General features: G+C 39.7%; 2 protein-coding genes across 2 annotated transcripts in view; one reads left to right on the forward strand and one right to left on the reverse strand.

The window, feature by feature from the left end:
• LOC309496108 (membrane-spanning 4-domains subfamily A member 4A-like) overlaps positions 1 to 25,602 on the reverse strand; it is a 39,984-nt gene extending 14,382 nt beyond the window's left edge. Inside the window, exons 1-3 of the mRNA XM_082166101.1 lie at positions 25,446 to 25,602; positions 21,573 to 21,650; positions 149 to 359 (exon numbers count right to left, since the gene is read on the reverse strand). Of these exons, the coding sequence (XP_082022227.1) occupies positions 149 to 334 (186 nt within the window). The 5' untranslated portion in view covers positions 335 to 359; positions 21,573 to 21,650; positions 25,446 to 25,602. The remainder of the gene's footprint in view (positions 1 to 148; positions 360 to 21,572; positions 21,651 to 25,445) is intronic.
• LOC309497944 (uncharacterized protein) lies at positions 2,402 to 8,572 on the forward strand. Its single transcript, XM_082168340.1, has 3 exons — positions 2,402 to 3,950; positions 4,064 to 4,195; positions 7,528 to 8,572. Exons 1-3 carry the CDS (start codon positions 3,872 to 3,874, stop codon positions 7,971 to 7,973), a joined length of 657 nt encoding a protein of 218 aa, XP_082024466.1. The 5' UTR covers positions 2,402 to 3,871; the 3' UTR covers positions 7,974 to 8,572.
• Positions 25,603 to 25,908: the final 306 nt, after the last annotated feature.

The following is a 25,908-nucleotide window of genomic DNA, read 5'->3' on the forward strand; positions in this document are numbered from 1 at the left end:
CTACAACTTTGGGTTGTGTTATTAATAAACTGAGCTTTATTTACAACTGCTGTTGCTGAGTGCTGTCCACAACAAGTATTACCAAATCATAACACTCACATTGACATAAACACATAAGAATTATTTGGGATTATGAACAATTCCTCACCCCGAGGGCTTTTGGTTGGCCTTTCAGAAAAGGCTGAAGTCCATGAAGAGGTGAAACTCCTGCTAGCTGTTGTCCATAAACAGGCACAGGAACATTTGTCCCAGTTCCAGCTGCTGGTGTTTGTGTTGGTGGTTGAAACTGGATGACCAGCGTTGAGGAGGTCATGGGTATGACAGTGTGAGACATTCTTCTTTCTGAATCTGAAATTGACCTGTACAAAATTATAGTAAATCAAGACTAGATATGATTATGAAATAGATTTTATATGTAAATAAACTTTCCAGTTTATTTATTAAATCTTCATGTTGTTGAAACACTAGTTGTTTAGTAGTTATTAACTTTGGTTAAGTTATTGTCATCAACTAGAATTAGACCTTGAAACTGTAACATGATAGTAGTTGAACAAACTCAGGTTTATAGGATTAGTTTCGAGTTCACAAAACCAAACTTTCCAGTTTATTTATTAAATCTTCATGTTGTTGAAACACTAGTAGTTTAGTAGTTATTAACTTTGGTTAAATTATTGTCATCAACTAGAATTAGACCTTGAAACCGTAACATGATAGTAGTTGAACAAACTCAGGTTTATAGGATTAGTTTCGAGTTCACAAAACCAAACTTTCCAGTTTATTTATTAAATCTTCATGTTGTTGAAACACTAGTAGTTTAGTAGTTATTAACTTTGGTTAAATTATTGTCATCAACTAGAATTAGACCTTGAAACCGTAACATGATAGTAGTTGAACAAACTCAGGGTTACAGGATTAGTTTCGAGTTTACAAAACCAAACCAATCCAACCAGGCTTTGTTGGTACCATGACGCTGATCATCAACTTTCTCTGTCAACTCAGGCTTTGATCTTGAGTTTATGAGTTTAGGTGTGACATCAGAAGCGAACAGCCAATCACATGCTGAGAAACTGCGATTCACTTCTCTCTTCTCCAGAGTATACTGAGATTGAAAAATATTAAGAATTTAAAAAAAATTACAAAACAAGAAGAAAAGAGATGTTTATGAAAGATCTTGCTATATCAGTGCAAGTATAAGTTATGAAGTTTGTTTATATAGTTGATATAGGAATTGAACATTTAAGCTCGCATTTAGACATTTTCTACAGCTTTATCTATTGATTCTTATGCTTATTTATATACCTTTATATATTTATAATCATTTAAACTAAGTAATAATAAATCAAATAAAATTGTACATGTGTAATGGATTAAGGGAATAATAATTATAATTTGCTTTGTACTTTAATTTGGAGTAGAAACAGGCGGAGTGACTTTATTACATCAGACATTTGTCACTTTGCTCACAGCTGATTGGTCCAATTGTGTTTTGAGATCTCTTACCTGGAACAAAACATGCCCTAGATCAGGTTAACTGTGTGGAGTATAAGTTACTGTGGCGATGAACACTGCTGAAATCTGAGCCAAATGGTGTCTAAATTCAAGGATTGGTGCAAACTAAACTGAAACCTGGCTATCTCTCTAAACCGGCTTCACGGTCTAGGCCCGAGTTCACTCTTCTGAGATAAGCCGATGTAAGTAAGATGTCATAAGAGTAACTCCTGATACTGTTTCCCAGAATGAAAGGGGAAGCAGGCGGAGATCAGATGGTTAGGAGGGGTAAATATGCTTATGTTGTAGTTTACAACAAGTAATCTGCATACTGGTTTGGAAACAGCCATGAAAATGCCGCTGAATGATTTTGTATATTATTTGTATTGATACATTATTAATATATTATTTTGTACCAATATACACTAACGTTCAAAAGTTTGGGGTCAGTAATATTCTTTCTTTCTTTTGTTTTAAATAAATGAATAGGCTATTTCTGAAAAATCATGTGACACTGAAGACTGGAGTTATGGCTGTTGAAAATCGAGCTTTGCATCACAGAAATAAATTATATTTTTAAAGTATATTAAAATAGAAAACCATTATTTTAAATTGTAATAATATTTTTTTGTATTTTTGATCGTATTAATGCAGGCTTGATGCGCACAAGAGACTTCTTTTTTTTTTAAAAACATAGAAATAGTAATGTGTCCACATTTTTTACCAGTAGTAGGCTACTGTACTATTATACTATTGCTGCTTAATTATCAAAAATGTTAAAGTCCTTACGTCACCATTTTGCATGTTGTTGTCCGCATACACTTCACATAATAGGCCTATAGGTGGCGCCTGGGCTTCATTTAACCAACTATGATAGTTTGATCAAATGGTAAACAGTGTATCAATACATATGGTGCCTTCACGTGCTATGGAAAAGATGATATTTTCCACTCGTGAACTGGTATTTACCAGTGTGTTGTGTTCAAGTGCTTTTGTTGTCGTAATGTAGGTAAAAAAAAATTGGACTCACAGATCCAGACCTGTTATTTGGCTAAAACAATTTTAGATTGCTTAAGTCAGTAAATCATGGTGTCGCTGGCGTACACTACAGACAAAATACATTCACGTGAGTAAATTGCCTGACCGCTCATTACTAGGAGGCTCCTATTGACTGCTAGCTAGCATCTGCTCTGGGTAGGTAACACCAAACCATAACGGTATTTTTAAAACTGACACTGAGTGTTAACGCATTATATTACAATTGTTAATGACACAACATTGTATAGGCTACAAAAACTATCCGCTAACAGTTGCAAAAAACGTTTAGTTGTGTGCAATGCTTATTCACGACTCTTGCGTTGCTCTCCGCCATTTTGAAAAGGTCAAAGGTTATCTCATCTCGGCAACTCGTGCATCAAAATATTCTACGAGTTGCCCAGTGGAAAATACCACATGAGGGGGTGTTCATGTGCATTTTCCACGTCGGCTTTTGGTATTTACCATAATTACCATAGCACGTGAAGGCACCAATAGACTAAATAAAAAGTGACTTTAATACTACTTACTATTAATGCGACTCTTGGTGCTGGTTTTGTGCAGTGCTCTGTAGTCAATTAGCATCCATTGTTTAAACGACACAGATTTAGATCGCTTCATAAATGTAAATTCGTCTGTCCATCTAATTTTCAAACGATTTATGAATGACTGGAAAATTACCGCTCCACTTCACATTGTCCAATGAAATTTGAACTTGTTGTGCCAGATAACGGTTGTTTGGTGTATTATACATGACAAACAGGCTTCAATGAATTATGTAATATTTTAAAATATGTGGATTTTTAATTGAATCGAAACACTACCTTTTATTATTGAAAAAAAACATAATTTTTTTTTATGGTTTATTCCTTCCTGCCGTCGAGCCATCACTGAAATAACTATATTTGGCTCGACGGTGGAATACCTACATTTACACTAGTGCATTATGATTTTAAAACGCTTAACTTTTGCTACGGTCAAATTATAATCATAATTAATTACAATCAAATGCATTTTGTTTTATTGACCACAATATTATCATCATTGATATTTGTTTGAGAAGGGCACTTTTGATTCGTTTTGAAAAAGGGCAGGGGCTCGATCAAACAATTATGTCATTTGTCCGAGACAGCAAATTTGGGGTTCCAGGAGAACACGGCATCGGTGATCACAATCAAGAAGCGGAGGGATGGCTAGTCCTGCAAAGGTCCAAAAAGAGGGTGAAGACGCGGTGAAAGGATTTATCTATAACGTGTCACCCAGACGGCAGAGTAGGAACAGTTCTCCGTTCTTCACCACCGTGATTCAGAGCGCCAGACAGGAGTAACACAGAGTGGTCGTGTTCTCTATGGAGAATCAAGCCACCTTCACTCAAACAGAAAAGAACGGCAATGCAGTGAGGCTGCGCAAAGTCAGGCGCAGCATAAGTAAGCAGCCTAGTTCTTTTTACAGATCAGCCTCACTGATGGCATGTGTTGTGGTTCAGTGCTGGATCGCCAGGGGCTCGGTTTTAATTAAACTCTTTTGCTTGTTCCTATAGGCTTCTCTGATCCAGACGGCTTCGTCGTCTTGTGCTTTCGTGGGACGAGCGTGGAGGTGACCAGTCTGCCGTTTTTGCGGTGCGCGCCGCCGAGCTGCAGAACCATGACTATAGAGGAGGTGAAAGCCCTCGGTCCGAAGCAGAAGATGTGAATCGCAGAGCTGACATTTCCTGACCGCTCCTGTTTGTGGCCGCAATGGATAGAAAACTAATGTTGTGTTTTTGAATCAGAAGAATCAGAATCAGAATCAGAAAGAGCTTTATTGCCAAGTATGCTTGCGCATACGAGGAATTTGTCTTGGTGACAGTAGCTTCCAGTACACATACAATACAAAGTGACAAGACAAGTGACAAGTAACAGGTATAAATAAAAAATAAAATAAAAAAAAATAGAAAAAATAAAATAAAAAGATTATAAATTATAAATATATATAAAGTTATAAGGTGCTATAATGAAATGTCTGAGGGAAGTATTGCACATGTTTGTTCCACAGTAGGGGAACATTTAAGTGTTCATGAGGTAGATGGCCTGGGGAAAGAAACTTTTCCTGTGTCTGGTTGTTTTTGTGCTCGGTGCTCTGTAGCGTCGACCAGACGGTAACAGTTCAAACAGAGAGTGTGCTGGGTGTGACGGGTCCAGAGTGATTTTGCGAGCCCTTTTACTCACTCTGGATGAGTGCAGTACTTTGAGTGTGGGAAGGGTAGTGCCAGTGATTCGCTCAGCAGTCCGAACTATCCGCTGTAGTCTACGGAGGTCGGTTTTGGTAGCAGAGCCGAACCAGACGGTGATGGAAGTGCAGAGGATGGACTGGATGACAGCTGAGTAGAACTGTACGAGCAGCTCCTGTGGCAGGTTGAATTTCCTCAGCTGACGCAGGAAGTACAGTCTCTGTTGGGCTTTCTTCACAATAGAGTCTATGTGAGTGTCCCACTTCAGATCCTGAGAGATGGTGGTGCCCAGGAACCTGAATGACTCTACTGCAGTCACAGTGCTGTCCATGATGGTGAGTGAAGGGAGTGCAGGGGGGTTTCTCCTGAAGTCCACGATCATCTCCACTGTTTTGAGCGTGTTCAGCTCCAGGTTGTTATAACTGCACCAAAGAGCCAGCTGCTCCACCTCCTGTCTGTACGCAGACTCGTCACCGTTCCGGATGAGTCCGATAACAGTAGTGTCGTCTGCAAACTTCAGGAGCTTGACAGAGGTGTCTTTAGAGGTGCAGTCATTTGTGTACAGGGAGAAGAGCAGTGGTGAGAGAACACATCCCTGTGGAGCACCGGTGCTGATGGTGCGGCTGTCGGACGTGATTTTGCCCATTCTGACTAGCTGTTGTCTGTCTGTCAGAAAGCTGGTGATCCATTGACAGACGGAGCTAGGGACAGAGAGCTGGGTCAGTTTGGTCTGGAGCAGTGATGGGACGATGGTGTTGAAGGCAGAACTAAAGTCCACGAACAGAATCCTTGCATAGGTCCCTGGTTTGTCCAGATGTTGTAGGGTGTAATGCAGTCCCATATTGACCACATCATCCACAGACCGGTTTGCTCTGTAGGCAAACTGCAGGGGGTCCAGCAAGGGTCCAGTGATGTCCTTCAGATATGCTAACACCAGTCTTTCGAATGACTTCATGGCCACAGATGTTAAGGCAACAGGTCTGTAGTCATTGAGTCCTGTGATCTTTGGTTTCTTCGGGATTGGGATGATGGTGGAGCGTTTAAAGCAGAAAGGGACTTTGCACTGCTCCAGTGATCTGTTGAAGATCAGTGAGAAGATAGAGGCCAGCTGGTCAGCGCAGGTTTTCAGACAGGCTGGTGAAACACCGTCTGGGCCTGGTGCTTTCCTTCTCTTCTGTTTCCTGAAGATCTGACGCACATTATCCTCACTGATCTGAAGTGCAGGGAGGGAGGGGAGGGAGATGGCTGGAGGTGTTGATGGCTGTGTAGAGAGATGGTCAGGGCGGGTATGGGGTGTCTGATCGGGGGTCTCAAATCTACAGTAAAAGACATTCAGCTCGTTCGCAAGATGCTTGTTGCTGTCGATGCTGGGGGATGGTGTCTTGTAGTTGGTAATGTCTTTCAGGCCTTTCCACACTGATGCAGGGTCGTTGGAGGAAAACTGGTTTTCCAGCTTTTTGGCATAGCTCTTCTTAGCCACTTCAATCTCCTTTGTCAATGTGTTCCTGGCCTGATTATACAAGATCCTATCCCCACTCCTGTAGGCATCTTCTTTGACCTGACGAAGCTGTCTGAGTTTTGGTGTGAACCATGGTTTATCATTGTTGAATGATAAGTAAGTCCTGGTAGGGATGCATAAATCCTCACAGAAACTGATGTATGATGTTACAGTCTCTGTGAGCTCGTCCAGATCGCTGGCAGCAGCTTCAAAAACACTCCAGTCAGTGCATTCAAAACAGGCTTGTAAGACCTGCTCTGTGTCGTTGGTCCATCTCTTTACAGTCCTTATTACTGGCTTAGCAGTTTTAAGTTTTTGCCTGTAAGTTGGTAGAAGATGAACCAGGCAGTGATCGGAAAGTCCTAGAGCTGCTCTGGCGACGGAGCGATATGCATCCTTTGTTGTGGTGTAGCAATGGTCCAAAATATTATTGTCTCTGGTGGGGCATGTAATGTGCTGTTTGAATTTAGGCAGCTCACGTGTGAGTTTTGCCTGATTAAAGTCTCCGAGAATGATAAGAACAGAGTCCGGGTGTTGTTGTTCTGTTTCTGTGATCAGATCAGCCAGCTGTTGCAGCGCCGTACTCACGTGTGCTTGCGGTGGAATGTAAACACTGATGAGAACGAGCGAGGAAAACTCCCGCGGCGAGTAGAACGGCTTACAGTTAAGGAAAAGCACTTCCACATCAGGACAGCACATCTTCCTTAACACAGTTACATCAGTACACCACCTTCTGTTGATGTAAAAGCATGTCCCACCACCGCGCGTTTTACCCGTTGACTCCATATCGCGATCTGCTCTGAACAGCTGAAAGTCCGGTAGATGTAACGCGCTGTCCGGAATGGCTTCGTTCAGCCAGGTTTCCGTGAAACAAAGAGCAGCAGAGTTGGTAAAGTCCTTGTTTTTGCGTGAGAGCAGAAGTAGTTCGTCCATTTTGTTAGGGAGAGAGCGGACATTCGCCAGATGGATGCTAGGCAGCGCCGTTCTGAATCCGCGCTGCCTGAGCTTAACGAGTGTGCCGGCTCGCTTCCCACGCCTGCGCGTCTTATACTGTTTCCACAGTGCAGCGGCGCAACCGACGACAATGTTCCGCAAAACGCCAGAAGAATCAAAAACTGGTTGGTGATCAGTTGGTGTGCACTGCCGAATGTTCAGCAGTTCGTCCCTGGTATAACTGATAGCGTATGACAAACATAAAACAGGACAAACTAACAAAAACAGTGTAACAACTGGAGAGCTCAACACCGAGGCAGCCATCCGCGGCGCCATCTTGGATGTATAGTTTTGGGGTGTTTAGGTGGGAGAGATCCGCGGAAAGGTTCAACTTCATGGATCTGTGAGCAAAGTGGTGACGTCAACGACTTGGACTGTGAGCTTAAAGATGTGCGGATCTGCAACGGGACGGACTGTGAGCTTAAAGATGTGCGGATCTGCAACGGGACGGGCAAAATAAAGGTTACGCTGTGGGACAGGTTCATCAACTCGACGGAGGGTGGCAACTCGTACAATTTCAAGAACCTGTCTACGCGAGAGAGAGACGGGTGCATTTGCCTGTGTACTGGTTCGTCCAGCACCATAGAGCAGATCGCTGACCTGGAGGTGATGGAGGGAGAAGGTTGCGAGGAAGAGCAATCAACGGCACTTTTTCAGCGACAGGTGCGAGGGCTGCAAGCTGAAGCAGTCCCTGTGTTTCGCTGCCTCTTTTGGAGGGAAAGCTATTGTCTCCACTGGCAGCAGCGATGAGAGTGTAGTCCTGACCAGCTCGGCGCTGTCCACCTATCTGCGCGACGCCGGCCTCACCAGTTTGTTCAACGACGCGGAGGCGATAGGGGATCACTTTCTGCAGTCCCCCGTCTTCGACCTGAAAGTGAACCTGGATGGTTTCCTTCTGTCTATCGAGGCAGCTTGTGCGGAGCTTGAAGTTGGCTCGTCAGAGGCAGCGGCTCCTGCTCTCGGCGCGGGGGACAGTCAAGTCAAGTCATCTTCATTTATATAGTGATTTTAACAATGTAGATTGTTCCAAAGCGGCTTTACATTAATAATAAGAAATTAAAGTAACAGAGATTGTTTTGGCTTTATAGCAGCTCTAAAATAAAGTTATTGTCCAGCTAAAGTTAGTTTGATTGATTCACTTCTGTCGCAACGATCATTAGTTATTAACTTAGGGGCCGCTAATACGACACCGTTTTAACAGAAAACTCTTAAGTTCTTTCTGCGCAAACTTAAAAAATGCGAACCCGTGAGAACGCTGATGGCGTGCACATCCACATTACGAGTTCCGTCTATAGGGATGCGCGTTTGAATACATGTGCGCAGGCGTGTAGTCCTTCCCTACAAACCAACCCTCAACAAACTACTTGTCTGGATACAGAATTTGTATCGCTTATGCGTAGCCACGCGAACCTGAATTATCCCGACAATGCTTTATCTGTAGAGAGGTAAAGGGAGGGGAGGGAGGCCTTCACAGGAGAGAGACTAGTGACAATTCAGGACTGCGCTGTCGTCGTGTCCAGGCGCAGGTCCTTCATCAGGATACGGCCTGGATCCGGCGGACTGTGGTAAACCTCGGGATAAAAAGAGAGACTAATATTAGCGTAGATGCCATTCTTCTTATTATGTAACGAGTACATCAGGATTTACGGAAAGTGTTCCTGTTTCCGGCTGACCTGATCTATGCAGCCTAATATTGAATTATATAAATCTATAATGTGTTATGTGTATGCTAGGTCAAAGAGATGTGTTTTTAGTCTAGTTTTGAACTGACAGAGTGTGTCTGCCTCCCGGACAATGTTAGGAAGACTGTTGCAAAGTTTGGGTGCTAAATAGGAAAAGGATCTACCACCAGCAGTCGATTTTGATATTCTAGGTATTATCAACTGGCCGTAATTTTGAGATCGCAATAGACGTGAAGGACTATAATGCGTTAAGAGCTGGCTCAAGTACTGTGGAGCTAAACCATTTAGTGCTTTGTAGGTAATCAGGAATATTTGAACATTTATACGATGTTTAATAGGGAGCCAGTGCAGTGTTGACAGAACTGGGCTAATATGGTCATACTTCCTGGTTCTGGTAAGAACTCGAGCTGCTGCGTTTTGGACCAACTGTAATTTGTTTATTAAGAGTGCAGGGCAACCACCCCTAAGAGCATTACAATAATCTAGCCTTGAGGTCATGAACGCATGAACTCATTGTTCCGCATTTGTCAATGAGAGTATATGATGTAATTTAGATATATTTCTAAGATGGAAAAATGCGGTTTTACAGATGCTAGACACGTGACTTTCAAATGAAAGATTGGTATCAAAGAGCACACCCAGGTTCCTAACCGACGATGAAGACTTGACAGAGCAGCCATCAAGTGTTAGACTGTATTCTAAGTTATTACGTGAGGAAGTTTTTTGTCCAATAATTAGAATCTCAATTTTTTCAGAATTAAGAAGTAGGAAATTACTAGTCATCCAATTTTTTATATCAGCTATGCATTCCGTTAATTTTGTGAATTGGTAAGTTTCGTCGGGGCGTGAAGAAATACAGAGCTGAGTATCATCAGCATAACAGTGAAAGCTAATTCCATGTTTCCTAATGATATCTCCCAAGGGTAGCATGTACAGAGTGAACAGCAACGGTCCTAGTACTGAGCCTTGTGGTACGCCATACTGAACTTGTGATTGATGAGACATCTCTTCATTTACTGCTACAAACTGATAACGGTCAGATAAGTATGATTTAAACCATGCTAGTGCAATTCCACTAATGCCAACATAATTTTCGAGTCTATTTAAAAGAATGTTGTGGTCAATAGTATCATATGCAGCAGTAAGATCGAGTAACACTAATAGAGAGATACAACCACGATCGGATGATAAGAGCAAATCATATGCGACTCTTATGAGACTGAACTCAGACTCTGAGACTCTAATCCTGACTGAAAATCCTCGCAGATATAATTTCTTTTTTAAAAAGGAACATAGTTGTGAGGATACTGCCTTTTCTAGTATCTTTGACAGAAATGGTAGATTCGAGATTGGCCTGTAATTGACTAATTCTGTACGATCAAGTTGTGTTTTTTTAACAAGCGGTTTAATCATAGCCAGCTCAAACGTTTTTGGTACCTATCCCAATGACAAAGATGGATTAATGATATTAAGAAGAGGATCTATGACCTCTGGAAGCATCTCTTTCAGTAGGTTAGTCAATATAGGGTCTAATATACATGTTGTCGATTTAGATGATTTAACGAGTTTAGCAAATTCTTCCTTTTCTATGGCAATGAATGAATCAAATTTTTTCCTTAGGGAGAATACAATGCTCTCACTGATACGATACTGTAGTAGACGGTTGCATGGTTATAATTTTCTCCCTGATATTATCAATCTTATAAGTGAAGAAGTTCATAAAGTCATTACTGCTGTGCTGCTTGGAAACTTCTGGGCTTGAAGCTTTATTTTTCGTTAGTTTAGCCACTGTTTCAAATAAATACCTAGGGTTTTGTTTATTTTCTTATAATAGGGTTGAAAAATAAGCAGATCTAGCAGCTTTTAAGGCCTCTCTGTATGCAATCGAGCTCTCTTTCCATGAAATGCGAAAAACCTCTAGTTTTGTTTTCTTCCAGTTGCGCTCCATTTTTCTGGCTGCTCTCTTAAGGGCCTGAGTGTGCTCGTTGTACTACGGCGTAGGAGCAAAGGAGCAACTGTGTCTAAAGTGCTGGAAAAGAGAGAGTTTCTGTTGCAATATCGAGTTCTTCTAAGCTATCTGGGATGCTGAGATGATGAAACTGATCAGGAAGTTTATTAATAAAGCAATCTTTAGTGGCAGAAGTGATAGGTCTAACATATTTGTAACATGGGAGTCGGCTTTGCAGCCTTGGCTACAAGGAGTTTACACAAGACTAGATAATGATCTGAGATGTTATCGCTCTGCTGCAGAATTTCAACATCATCAACATTGATTCCGTGTCTAACAGTAATGCAGAGCTAACAGAGCAAGGCAACGCTGTGTCTGCTGGTTCGGAGGCTTGAAGTAGAGATGTTGTCGAGTTCAGCTTCATTACTGTTATATTTGTTCTTGTTTAACTACAAGTGTTTTGTGTTTATAAGGTTCAGCAAATGTTTAATAAATGTTTCCTTTTTCATTTGATCCTATTTGAATTGTCTCCTTATTTCACTGGAACAAAGGATTTCATATTAAATATTTATTAATAGATGTATTCTTAAATATTGTAAATAGGTCTAATGTGTGTGTGTATATATATATATATATATATATAGATAGATAGATAGATAGATAGATAGCATAGGTCTAAAAGATCAATAATCCATGGGAAGAAGTGCTTTATATTTATTAATTTAATTTATATTAATTTAAGTTATCAAAGTAGGCTAATCTATTTTTTTATATAAGTTATACGAGATTCAAGTCAATTTGAAAGTCTTTTTTATATAGTTAAATTTAGAAAAGACTTTAGAACTAGATTAAAGTTAAATATTAATGTAGTTTAAGGGCGTTTTTCCACTGGGTTCGTTTGCTGCGGTCCGAACCCGAGTGCGCTAGTTCCCGGCGCCCCCCGCAGCGTTGGTCTGGTTTCACACTCAATTAGTTGTATCGAACCCAGGTGCGTTTGCAGTGATCTTACGTCATCGCAAACGCACACGGAAAACGCATGGAGAATACAACTCGACTGAGCATAGCTGTAATTTGTCTGTTTTTTTGGTGCTATTATGCACAACATAGTGAGAGACAACTACGTTTATGTTCATTACATGGTGTAATTCAGCACATATCCAGGGGACGCCGTGTTTCTGCTGCTCGCAGAAGATTTTTCACTGATGCGACAGTGATACGCATGCGCGGGATACTATACTTCCTGAACAAGCACGTACCCGAGTCCGTGTTGCTTGCACATTAACGCGAACCACGCCACGGTTCGGGAGCAACCGAGCTCAGACCACCTCCTCCAGGTAGTCTCGGGTTCGGTACTCTAGTGCGCACCCGGGTCCGATGACAGCGTTCACATTAGCGATTTTTCATGCGAACCGTGCCCCGGTCCGCACTAAACTGCCAGTGTGAAAGCGATAAGTTGGAAAAGATAATCAAACACACCTGATTCAACTCATCAGCTCATTATCACAAGTTTGATTAGAGAGATAATGAAAACATACAGTGTTGGGGGTATTTTAGGAGCAGGGTTGGGAACACAACACAACACTGCTGTAGCACGTGCATAATGGCTTCGTCGGTTAAAAAACTTAAGTTTGAGGAAAGTAAAGATGTTAAAGATGTTATTTGTGGATATGTGCACAATGTTAGTCCAGTGAAAAAATCATGTCGGACTGGTAACAACTACTTTAATGCAGTTTTGCAAACCAGCCGGGATGACTTTCACAATGTCGTTGTTTTCGCGGCAGAAAAACTGACATCTTTTTTGCAAGCAAATAAGAACAAAAGACCAGTGAAACTACAACAAATCAAACGCTGTGTCAGTAAGTATCTATTTGGTTATGTAAATATTTACGCTTTTATGTAATGTTACTGTTTATTAATGTGTATTAATTTGGTTGTTTTCCCAGGTAGAGATGGCGGAGAATTTGATATCCAGTGCGGTGGCTCTACTGACATTTCTGTGGTGCTCAACCTTGGCTTTCCCATTAAAAACCCACTGGTGAAATATAAGACCATTGCTGATGTGAATGGCCCCAAAGCAGAACGTAAGAAGTTACTGATTTGTTTTGCTTTTAATTTAGTAGTAATTTAGTTGAGTAGGGTATATTGAGCGTTTGGTGTGGTTCTCAAACCTGTTCTGGAGGACCCCCAACACTGCACGTTTTCTTTGTCTCCCTAATCAAACACACCTGATTCAACTCATCAGCTCATTATCACATGGGTTAATGAGCTGATGAGTTGAATCAGGTGTGTCTGATTAGGGAGACAAAGAAAACGTGCAGTGTTGGGGGTCCTCCAGGACAGGTTTGAGATTGATTTATGTAAAAGTAAGCTATATAAATGGCTTCTTCTAGGTGGTTAACAGTGTTGGGAAAGGTTCTTTCAAAACGTATTGTTACAGAATACATGCCCCAAAATATAACTTGTAATGTATTGTGTATTCTTAATACTTGGATAACTTCCACATTGAATTGCATTTTATAAGTGTAGAAATGCGGTGGTGACACGTTCAATAAGTCTTGTTTTGTGTAAGTAAATAAGTCATTCAATTGTTTGAATAAAGTTGCTTGTTTGTAAAAAAAATTAAAAACATTTTTAAGTTGTAAATATATTTTATTCTGAAGCAATGTCAGTGTACTATCTTGTTAAATATGCACTTGTTTTTTTGTTTTGCAGAACATAAAACGTATGACTATGTCATAGAAGTTGTTTTTCTGTGTCTGTGTGTTTTTGTTAGGTAAATACAAATATTTTTTTGTGTTTCAGGTTCCTGCTGTCAAAGTGAAGGTGATTCATGTCAGTTCTGCGCCTAAAATGGTGGATATGAATGGTGTGTTTGTTGAGATGCAAACTTGTCATATAGCTGATCACACGGGTCACATAAAGATTCAGTTGTGGGAGAGGCAGCTGGGAGCATTGATCAGTGGTCAGTCGTACGACATCACAAATGTGTCCACCAGGGAGTTTGGTGGTGATCTTTTCCTCACCGCAACTTGAAGTACTGAGATGAACGAGGTGGCAGCTTTGTCTGATGTGAGTTTGGATGCTTCATCATTTGCAGTTGATGAGGGGGTGGGCAGAAAATTGACCGGTCATGTCACTGGCGCAGAGGTCACTGTACGGCGATGCTGTACAAAGTGCTCTGCCTGGCAGGCAGAGTTTGATGGCAAACAGAAATGTCACCGTTGGGAAAAGTGTGGGATGCTGCAGAGGATTGGCAGTTTTCAGGCCAATGTAACTGCCAAAGTCTCTTTGTCAGGAGATTTTGGCGAAGAGGATTTTAAAGTGCCCAATTCAGTCCTGACAAGTCATTTGAAGAAAGAGGGACTTCTTCAGCTACTGTCGGATAGACAGGACATTGAGGAACATTTGTTTGAGATGGGATTGTGCAGTTTCGAAATGCTGGATAACACAGTGGTTGCACTGGGGAAGGTGGAGAATGCTGTAAAGCCTGTGGACGAAGAGGAAAATTTGCTTGAAGTAATTGAAAATGAGAGCTGGTTTGCTGAAGGCGATAATTTGTTAAATGAGCCTATGCCAACAGCAAGTGAAAAGTAAAATTCACTGAGCAGGTTGATTTAATGTTAACTGATTTGTTTAATTAAAATGGGAAATAGGGTGATTTAATATTTCTGTGTTGATACCTAAGATATAGGTGAAGGTTTTTTGTTAGAATATTAAAGAATCCTTATGTTTGGAAAAATATTTTGTAACAGTTGAAGGTTTTATGTTGTGGTTTATTATTTTATTTGAAGTGGTAATTGTAATGCCTACTCTTTTTTTTTTTTTTGTCCATTTAAAACAGTTTGCATTCATTTAATGTACTTCTTTTTTTTTTTTTTTTACATTTGTTCTGAAAATGTGTAGAGATGCTAATTTTGTTTATGCAAGACAACTGATGTTCTTTGTAAAGTTTTAAATGGACATAATTGAAAATGTAACTTGTAGTGTCTTTTTTTTTTTTATTGGAAAGTTTGTTGGCTTTGTCATGTTATAACATTTAAGTGTTTAAATAAAATAATTCTTTAAATGTATTGAATTGGAATGTGTGTTTTTTTTTATGTTTGTTATGAAATACAATATTTGCCAGTAGTCAGCTTTAGAGTTGGCTGCTTTGATTTGTTTTTCAGCTGTTACATTTATAGGTTATCCAGAGCTGCAGTAGTTAACATTAAACGTATGTGTAACTTTAGAAATCATTCAACGTGTTTTTCTTTATTTGTATCTATATATTTTTTTAACTGACAGTGGCTGTTTGCACTAAACATTTTCTTAGTGATATATTGTATTTGCTTTAAAAATAGCAGTTCTTTGCAATATGTGCCAATAGTTGTTGGATGATTTTTATGCTTATAAATAGTGGCAGACATTACAGTAATTACTCACCCTCATACTGTTCCAACCGCGTAAGACCTTCGTTTATCTTCGGAACACAAATTAAGATATTTTTGATGAAATCTGAGTGCTGGATTCACTTCTCCATAGGCTGCTAGGTGGCCCAAACTTGCCCAGAAAAGTTATTAAAGAGATCGTTAATATAGTCCAAGTGATTACAGTGGCTCAATCTTAAGTATATCAAGCGACGAGAATACTTTTTGTGCGCAAAAACAAACAAAAATAACGACTTTATTCCACTATTCATTTCCTTCTCTCTGGGCCTCGTAGTGTTTTTGCGCAGCGCGTCTGTGTTACACGTCACCATGTAGGCTCACTATTGGCCGACACTGGTCATGTGTCTGACGTGTAACACAGACGCGCTACGCAAAAACACTACGAGGCCCAGAGAGAAGGAAATGAATAGTGGAATAAAGTCGTTATTTTTGTTTGTTTTTGCGCACAAAAAGTATTCTCGTCGCTTGATATACTTAAGATTGAGCCACTGTAGTCACTTGGACTATATTAACGATCTCTTTAATAACTTTTCTGGGCCAGCAAGTTTGGGCCACCTAGAAGCCTATGGAGAAGTGAATCCAGCACTCAGATTTCATCAAAAATATCTTAATTTGTGTTCCGAAGATGAACGAAGGTCTTACGCGGTTGGAACAACATGAGGATGAGTAATTACTGACAGAATTTTCATTTTTGGGTGAACTAACCCTTTAAGGCATTGTTTGAACTTGAGTTTATGTGTTGAAAGAAGTGGAAATCGTTTTAATAAAATTCATTATAAATGGTCAGATGTGTTCTGAGCTGGGCTATCCGCTGCACGCTGAGCAGTAAAGAATAATATTCTCAGATCAGTGCTAATCGTGGATTTACAGGTTTAAAATAAATGTGTAGCAATATTGTATTGGACTCACTGGTCGGCGTTTCATTACTTATAGAGTTCATTTCCAGTCATGTAATGTTCTGAATGAAATGTGAAGATTGTGTGAGTTTTACAAATATTCGATACACACATCATGTTTATTAGGCCGTTATATGTATTTAAATGTAACTTGATCTAGGTTTTTCGTACGAGCTTCAAAAATGGCGTACTTAAGCTGTAGTGTCTGTCTTTTGGAAGAGTATAGAGATTTTTAAAATAAGAAGGAAATGTAGGACGTGAATTCATTATTTGGATAGATTGAAAATATTGCCTAGCTGAGTGCTGGAGCTTCAGGAATTGAGTTGTTTTTCATGAGTTACAGCCTATTGCAATTGTAGTTATTTGTTTTTTTTCCTGAAGTATATTAGAGCAGCAGCTTTGAAAATATAACATTACCTGTACTATAATCTGCATCTTTATTGTTTTAAAAGGTTTCTGAGGCCACTGTGGATATTCTTGCAAAAGACTTGGGTAACACTTTACTTGAAGGGGTGTGCATAAGACTGACATGACACCTTCATAATCATGACATGCATACGGCAGCCACGGTCGGATGGTGCGTCTTATGTTGTTTTGTGGTGTTTGTTAACTCAGTGTCGTATCAAGATCTCCGGCGTTCTCTTACAAGAGAAGCGCTTTTAAACATCAGGCATACAACTCCAGCGAATTTACTTCCCACTTTCCTGCTCCCAGTGGCAGAATTAGTGGGCATTCTAGTCATAGCTGGTCTCGGCTGTGTACAAGCAAGGGAACGCCGGCGGAAAAGGGGAAAGCGAGGGGGTGTTCTTGTGCGGCTACGCGGACGTGGGAATCGCCCTGTGCTACCAAGCATCTTTCTCTCGAACGTTCGTTCATTGTGCAACAAAATGGATGAGCTCCAGCTGCTGATGGTGAAAAACAGAGACTTTCTAACAGCGTCTGTCCTATGTTTCTCTGAGACTTGGCTGGGCGATCTGATTCCGGATTCTTCGTTACAACTGGCCGGCTTTAGGTTGCTGAGAGCGGATCGGGTTACGGCTCTTTCTGGAAGGATGAAAGGCGGAGGTATTTGTTTTTATATCAACAGTAGCTGGTGTGTTGATATTACAGTGATTCAGCAACATTGTTCCTCAGACTTGGAATTTTTTTTATAAACTGTAAACCTTTTTACTCGCCTCGCGAGTTTGCGTCATTCATTTTGGTTGGTGTTTACATGGCACCGAGAGCTAACGTTAAAGGGATACTCCACCGATTTTTCATATTAAACTATGTTATTCCCTTAACTAAGACGAGTTGATACATACCTCTCTCGTCTCAGTGCGTGCACTCAATCGCTCTGTCTTGCGGCGAAACTTTGTTAGCACTTAGCTTAGCCCAGTTCATTCAATATGGGCCAAGCAGAGAAGCTACCAAACACCTCCACGTTTTCCCTATTTAAATACAGTTACTCGCGTAGTGTAACTCGACCTAGGACGGTGACACAAAACAAAACGTTGTGCTTTTCTAAGCGTGTAAAATGGATAACTATATTGTATGGCGGAATACCATAGCAAGTGCTTGTAAGCACTTCGACTTGGCGCAGTAATATCTTCACTCGTGAAAAATCCTCTCACCGGCCCCCGCTTCCTCTAGTGAAGATATTACTTACTGTTAAAGGTAATCTTAGCCATGATCTCCCCAAATATAGTCAATTTATTAAATGCCCTACAAGAGGAGATAACACTCTGGATCATTGCTACACTACAGTTAGTAAAGCCTACCATGCAGTCCCACGAGCAGCACTGGGTCACTCTGACCATGCCATGGTTCACCTGATTCCTGCTTACAGGCCGAAATTAAAACTCTGTAAACCTGCTGTAAAGACATCAAAACGGTGGACCAGTGAGGCCTTAGAAGACCTGCGGGCGTGCTTGGACTCTACTGACTGGGACATGTTCAGGTCTACTACCAATAGCCTGGATGAGCACACAGAGGCTGTAACGTCATACATCAGCTTCTGTGAAGACTGCTGTATTCCAACACGCACCAGAGTGATTTTTAATAACGATAAGCCCTGGTTCTCAAGTAAACTCAGAAGGTTGAGGGTGGAGAAAGAAGAAGCGTTTAGGAGTGGGGACAGAGTCATTTTTAGAGAGTCGAAAAACAGGTTCGAAAAAGCAGTGAAAGAGGCTAAACGACTGTATTCAGAGAGGCTTCAACAACAGTTCTCTGCTAACGACTCGGCTTCTGTCTGGAGGGGGTCCTGTCTGACAGGAAGCAGTGTGTTAAGCAGGGATCACATGTGTCTGACCTCCGCACCATCAGCACCGGCTCTCCACAGGGCTGCGTTCTCTCTCCTATGCTTTTCTCCCTATACACCAACAGCTGCACCTCCAGTCACCCGTCCGTCAAACTCTTGAAGTTTGCGGATGATACTACCATCATTGGGCTCATCTCCCACGGGGATGAGACTGACTACAGGAGGGACCTTAAATGTTGCACTGACTTAAATGATAAACTTTTTGACTCAATGCTGTAGTTTGCACTTGTATATGTGCATCGATGCCTTAAAAGGTATTCTTGGTGCTTTTTTGTGCTCCTATATCTTGTACTATATGGTATATGTTGTATGTTATATGTAGGCACCTTCCTGCCAAAGTAAATTCCTTGTCTGTATAAACATTCAGGGCGAATAAATGATTTCTGATTCTGATTCTGATGACATGACACATGTCATGAATATGAAGTAGGTTTTATGCATGTTTATGACAACTGTCATTAAGTGTCATTTGCACAATTATGACATTTTTATGCAAATATGACATTGTTTGAGATGTCTTTGTTATGACAACCTGGCATAAACAAATACACTTAATGACACTTGTAATAAAAATGCATAAAACCTCCTTCATATTTATGACATGTGTCATGCCATGATTATGGCTTCATTTTGAAAGTACTTTCGTGATAGCTCACATGGCAAAAAATGCCTTTCTTACTTGGTATTTTTGTCTTGTTTCCAGTCCAAATATCTAAAAATTCTTAAATCAAAATACATTTACTAGACAAGTAAAATGACACAAGATACTATGTAAAGAATTACTGTAAAGTATTTTCTTATTCTGAACCTTCTAGGGTTAGTTCACCCAAAGTCAACCTGAAGTGGTGGGTTTTCTTTTAAAAACGGTTTTCAGTCGGGGGACATTTTACAAATCTCACAAAATGAGGAGGATAAAGAGGCTGCAAGAACTAATAATGTGTATAGATGCTGTAATGGAAACGGTACAGAGAAGCGTATTGGTCCGAGAACGTTGCCAGCTGTGGTGAGAAAACGGTTCTGCAACTTTCGGGTGCGACAGTGGGCGGGGTTTTGTGTGACGTCCACCTGTGAATGCAGACACGATGGCTTGATAACATTCCAATCAGAAGTGCATTTACACTTGTCTTTGCAATGTGTATGTGGACAACATCCGGATACAGGTCGCATATGTTAATGCCAAGTGTAAACACAGCCATAGAGTGAGTTGCATTTTTTCCCTGCCATTCACGACTCTTCTCCAATGGCCTGTGTATAATAAAGTGTCCATTGGATGTGAAATTCAGAAACTTGGCAAATGAAGTAGAATAACGTGTATGCTCTGTTTGGTTTAGTTTTTCTTTTTTTCTTTTATTTATTCTGTTTTCCCTGTTACTGAGTGCCCTGTTGTTGTAAGTTGACCTTGTGTGTGTCAGTTTGTTCCCTTAGTTACTGATCACATTCACCTTTTGTTCATTTAGTTACCTCATATCATTCCTGTATTCTCCCGAGTATCAGTTTATTAAAGTCTATATGTTGAATTCTCTATCGTTGTGTTTACTGACCAGCAAAACATAAGTCATCTGGGAACTTTTTCTAATATTTTATGATTACTATGAATTCTGACATCCTACTCATTTCACATGCTGCTTTTCACCTACTATTAGGGTTGTCAACTTCAGAAAAGAAAAATGCGGGACAATCGTGGTTCTTTACAGGGACACTCAAAATATTTGTACTGTATCACACAGTATATGTCATTTCAGGTTCGTAACATTATGCACTAACGTTACATTTTAAAGAAATTAAAGAAAGTAATAGCATACTTTTCCCTCAGGAAGATTTCATGTTTTCTTGTATGGCTGGATGTTGGACTCATGAACAATAATCACGTTGTTTGAATTCACCAAAACTGATTTGCCGAAATCTAAACCCGGCCGGACAGTGAAAAGGATATGCCGTTAGCGCGAGTCCGGAACTCCGGATCGAACCGGGAGCGACCAGACAGCAGCGGATTCTGTTCGCAAATCATACAATAATTTGTCCCAAAAGAATAATAAATTGTCAATTTAGAGTTTGTTATTCGTATGGTCGTGAGTGTGGATTAAATAGACAGCGTAGCAGTCTATTTAATCGGGACAAGGGAGGTCCCATACGGGACAAATAAATTAGACCCAAAATACGGGACGTCCCGGCTAATTCGGGACAGGTGGCAACCCTACCTACTATATCACAGGGAGGTATGGTGTTACAGAGTCATAAAGAACTATCTTGAAAAAAAAAAAGAATCCTGCAACAGATGGTCTTTCAACAAATGTCCTGACAAACTTTAAAAACATGTAAAATGTGGGCTGAAAAAACTAAAGGAATGATGACTCTGCTCCATCTATATGATAGACCATTAGCTGGAGAAACTCCCAGGTAGGAAGACAATACTTTCAAGAAAGCCTTAAAGACAGTGTTCAACAAAGAGTCTGTTTCAATGGTGTTTCTGCAGGAGTGTTTGAGTGGTCTCCATCTGGCAAATATTCCACCATGATGGTTCCCACCTGTTAATTACACAGTCACTTAGTGCAATATAACTGGCATTCAAGTCATCAAGCCTATTTTGAATGTGACTTTACAGGCTATTCTCAAAGTGTTGTACTGGTTTGTCATTATATTTTTGAAGCAAGTTAACAAGCGCCACATAATTCCCACAGACACAGTTATCATAATTTTCCCCTTCTGAGTAATATTGCCAGATTGTGCAGTTTTGGGTTTGATTGTGTAGGTCAAAGGTCAAAAGTGGTTTGGGCAGGTGGACAAAAATCAGGCTGGATTGGGATCAGTTTAGTAATTTTTAACATTCACATTTTATAGGCAATTCTATTAACCGGTGCTGGGTGATTCAGAGCGAACCAAAGGGGACATTGCGCTGTCCCTTGAGAGGCGAAGAGGACACCTCTGCTTAGTCAAATATTTCCCAAATATGCTTGCAAGGATGCAAAGCACCCTAAGCGATAGGAACTTGTCCTTAACCTAAAGCAGAAAGAATAAGAATCTTATAATGTCTCAGAATTGACACATTATAAGATGTAACATATACATAAACACATCTAAAGAAAGATGAAACACTCACCTCAAATAATATTTGTTAATCTTTCTTTTTCCTCTTCTGAACAGTTGTTGAACAGCAGCTCTGAAATTTCTTTCACTTCTACCAGACGTGAGAATGAGAAGAATGACAGTCAGATACTCTTTATTCAGTCATTTCAAATCAAATCCTTCATTCTCAGGAATGCTGCTGAACTTGATCAGAAGTAGTTTTACTAGTTTGTGAAAATGTGCTTTGTATGACAAACGTGTATGAAATGTATCAACCCAAAATATTTATAGTGTTGTGTAATGCTTAACTGGATAGTTATGTTTTCACGGTAAAATGTGAACTTGCAAGATTAATAAAAACAGCTTAATTTTCTGTTTGTTAATATGTAACAGTTGTTGTTTTTTTAAAGGGGTCATCGGATGCAAAAATGTTTTGCATATAAATGTATCTTTGCAGTGTGTTGACACAACCACCGTACAATGAAAAAAATCCATTCATTCACTTTTTTAATCCTCAAAAAGCCTAAACGCACTCAATAACCAAGCCATTAATATGATGTAATATTGCTCATTCTCCGTCCACGACCACTGACGGACTATCCCGTATTATAATATTTCCTCAGCCATTTGTATACTGTCTGCCCAGGCAGTCTTGTGTCGACACCCCTGGAAGAGAGGGATGGGGTGCAGTTGCTCATCATTTAAAGAGACATGCACCGAAACGGGTCGCAGTGAACAGCTGTTTTTGAGGAGGTAAAAGGGTGTTGTTTTACACAACCATTGAGGAATTTTAACCAAAGTATGTTACAAACTTTACATGAAGACCCTAAAGAATCATACCAACTTGTGGAAAATGGGCATCCGATGACCCCTTTAAAGGTTGTGTTTGTGTTCTATATCATTACGTGATGTAAAAATGACTGTTGCTCAATTTGTATACTATGAGTGGTAATGCGCAATGGGTAAATAATGTTATTTTAACTGATTAAATACAAATGTATTATTGTGTTAAATGAGAAAAGCATCAAATAGACATTACAAAAAGTAGCTTTAGAAAGCCTGGTTTCTAAATTGGTTATTGGTTTTTAGCAGGAATAACATAAAATAACACATTAAAAAATTATAAATATTTTTTTAATTACTTAAGTTACTATAAATCTCTGGAAAACACAAGTGAATTGATGGTGGTTTGTCTTTCAAATCTTCAGGCATCTTCAGGGAATGAAAAGAAACTTCTGTGCAAGAGTTATGTCCCCCGGTGCAAGTGTCAAGTTATTGCGTACCAGACCTAGGATGAAGAACCATGTGCCGGCGGCAAAATGTCAGAATGTGCACAGGGTATATACAAAGAATTACAGTATTTCAAAATATCTGTCTTTGCGAGTATTCAGGCAAACATTATCTGTTATATCTTATGTAAACATTTGGTTATATGTTGGGAAAAATCTGATGATCTGATGTGTAACATTATATTAGATCCCTGCCCTACAGTAGGTCTTAATATAAAGGCTGTCTGTATATTAATCAAACAATTATGGTATTCACATTAAGAGTCAAATCACTCATAAAATATAAAATGGTTCAGTTGTAAAGAAAAAGATGCTGCCACTGAAAAACCGAAGAGAAAGCACATCCAGAATTGATGAGCTGCGTACTTTCCTTCCACACCAACAAAACCCAGAATTAAAAAGAAATAAAAAATTAGGCAACAATTGCCATGATTTAAAACAAAATTCTGATGTTGCATCTGAATTGGTATTTAGATATATTTACAGACCAAAATGGATTGGTAACCAAACATCTTTAAAATATCTTATTTATGTTCCATAAAAGAAAGAAATACAGGATTGAAACAGCATGAGGGTGAGTAAATGATGACAGAATTTTCCCTTTTGGGTGAGTTATCACATAAATATTTTAGTTTTTTTTAAAGGTGCCTTATGCATCTTGGAGCCACCTATAGGCAATTAGTTGAATTACACTGGTAACGGTTACTAACGGAGTTTGATTGACAGCTTTGCTTCCCAGTAGGCGGAGACACTTTTTGCTTGCATAGGGGATAAACAATATGCGTCTTTTGACCAACTTGCACAAGGCAAAATATAGCTAAAAATTCCGTGCAATTTATTACGTTTGGTCGACCAACCTGAACCCACAAAGCATATTTTTTACTTTCTCTTTTGCAGAGATCACAATGAATGTTTGCGAACATTAGGTTGTTACAATATTTTCCAGCAGCACATGGAATAAAGGAACGTCTGCTTGGACGTAATTTAGCTAGCTAACGTTTGCATAACGTTAGTTCTCATGTTGACCTACTCGCAGAAATAAATCCTACTCCTAAATCAATGTTATATATATTTTTTTTTTAATAAAGTAGGATCAGCTAACAAGAACAAATAATTTCGATATCTAGCAAAATAACAATCTAGCAGCAGTACATAGCTAGAGCACTCATTGACTAACTAGCTAACCTGATAAATGAGGTATTACATTACTGTACCTGTCCAATAGAAACGTGGCCAACTCTGCATCGCTCTTCAATCCAAATGCAAACTTCATCTGCCGCCATCTGACAAACGCCAAACGCAGATTTACTCTGGTTTTACTCCGGGCTTTATCCGATGCTCTCTTTGCATTGCTATATTTTCTTTTCTTATTTTTTTGGCAAGCTCCGTCGCTAGTAGGGCTTGCGTCCGCCATTACTTTAACAAAATATTGGGCGTGTTTGTAACTCTCAGTGTACCTGCCCTCAAAGCCTGTCATTGGCTATCACCTCACACACACCCTTACAAATGTACACGCCCCAAAACGTCCCGACTCCAATATATGCTGGCTACCAAGGCAGTGGGGGGAATGTCAGTTCTGACACTCTGCCAGATACTATGTTTTAACGTTAGCTGATGACATATAAGGGTTATTATTGGATATTTGATTATGGAACAAGTTGCATAAGGCACCTTTAATGAAATTATACTCTAAATAAGAAAATAAAACTGCCAGTAGGTGGCGGAAAATGTCTAAATGAGTAATTCATTGGGTCATTCATGCATTTGATTCGTTCAAATGGCTGATTCATTCAGGAATGAAGTAAATGGCTCTCTTCATCAATGGGCCAATGAATCATTGGTTCACCCGATTGATTCGCTCAAAATGCGGATCCATTCAGAAACGAAACATCGCCATTTGTTGCTCGGAGATGCACACTTCTGCTATGGCTTTTGTTGGCAAAATTGAGCAAAAATAGACAATATTGTGTGTAAAATAACACAATATTAACTTATTAATTTCATACAACAGTTCAATAAATAAGATCACATGTGCACTCATGCTATTTGGGACAAAATCAGCACTCATGTCACATTGCTGAAATATATTATATGATATAAATATGAGACAAAAACTCATACAGGGGATTTTTCCCTGATAGCTTGAATTTTAGGGTCATTCTAACTGCATTCTATAGGCTTCATCACGCAGTGAGTTGTTGCCCTGCTTCATGTTCGTCACCATCAACTGTATATAATGTAAGATGATCTACGTAGGTCTGAGGCGGAGCGGCTGCGTCACATCATTTTAATCACATTATTTTCATGATTGTGGAAAAGCTTCCTTGTGTATACAAAGACTTATTAATTTGTTTATATCAAAAATAATCTTTCTAGACTCACCAATTGTAACTTTGGAGAAAAAAAAAATTATTATAAAAGATGCATTATTGTTTCTTTATTGGTGGAGGTTCGAATTCCATCAATTCACCAGCCAGTTCATCCAATGAAGAAATAAAGTAAATTTGCTACTGAGAATCAGACGATTCTGCTTTTTAGTTATATATTAAACTTGTTTTTTGAATTTCCAGTCATTGTCATAAATTATTGCTTTAAATATAATGATAAAAGGTACTTGCCAGATCTCTCACGGTCTCAGATCCACTCAATGCTTCCCACTTCACCACATACATGACACAAGAAAAGAACAAAACAGGTGCAACTGGTTTTCAGGCTTAGTAATGAGATATAGGGTGTGAAGAATGAGCCAGTCATCTATACACACACAGAAACACAACAACTCAGTCGAACTAGTTCCGGGTTGATGACGCAAGACGCACAGCCGAAGTAACACAACAGACTCAAAAAGAACTGAATGATTCGGTTCAACCAGTGTGCAGAGGAGTCTAATGAGTGAGTTGACGATACTTATGTAAGCCTGAGACACGTACTGGAAATAATCTTATTATGACTATTAAATTACATTTTATATTATAAAACCAAGGAGATCAGGGAGTTTATAAGACTGGTCTATTCTTTCTATATACTATAGTCTATAGAAAACATTCGTGTTTGTGCATCAATATCTGTGTCAGGATCCTG

The sequence above is a fragment of the Leuciscus leuciscus genome (assembly GCF_965113295.1).
Source record: "Leuciscus leuciscus genome assembly, chromosome: 4".
Taxonomy (NCBI): domain Eukaryota; kingdom Metazoa; phylum Chordata; class Actinopteri; order Cypriniformes; family Leuciscidae; genus Leuciscus; species Leuciscus leuciscus.

Bases quoted from the DNA above. Each gene is read 5' to 3' on its own strand.
- LOC309497944 (XM_082168340.1), top strand. From the start codon at position 3,872: ATGGAGAATCAAGCCACCTTCACTCAAACAGAAAAGAACGGCAATGCA. The intron at 3,951-4,063 runs GTAAGCAGCCTA...TTGTTCCTATAG, and splicing joins CAAAGTCAGGCGCAGCATAA to GCTTCTCTGATCCAGACGGC. The intron at 4,196-7,527 runs GTCCGAAGCAGA...TGGGGTGTTTAG, and splicing joins AGAGGAGGTGAAAGCCCTCG to GTGGGAGAGATCCGCGGAAA.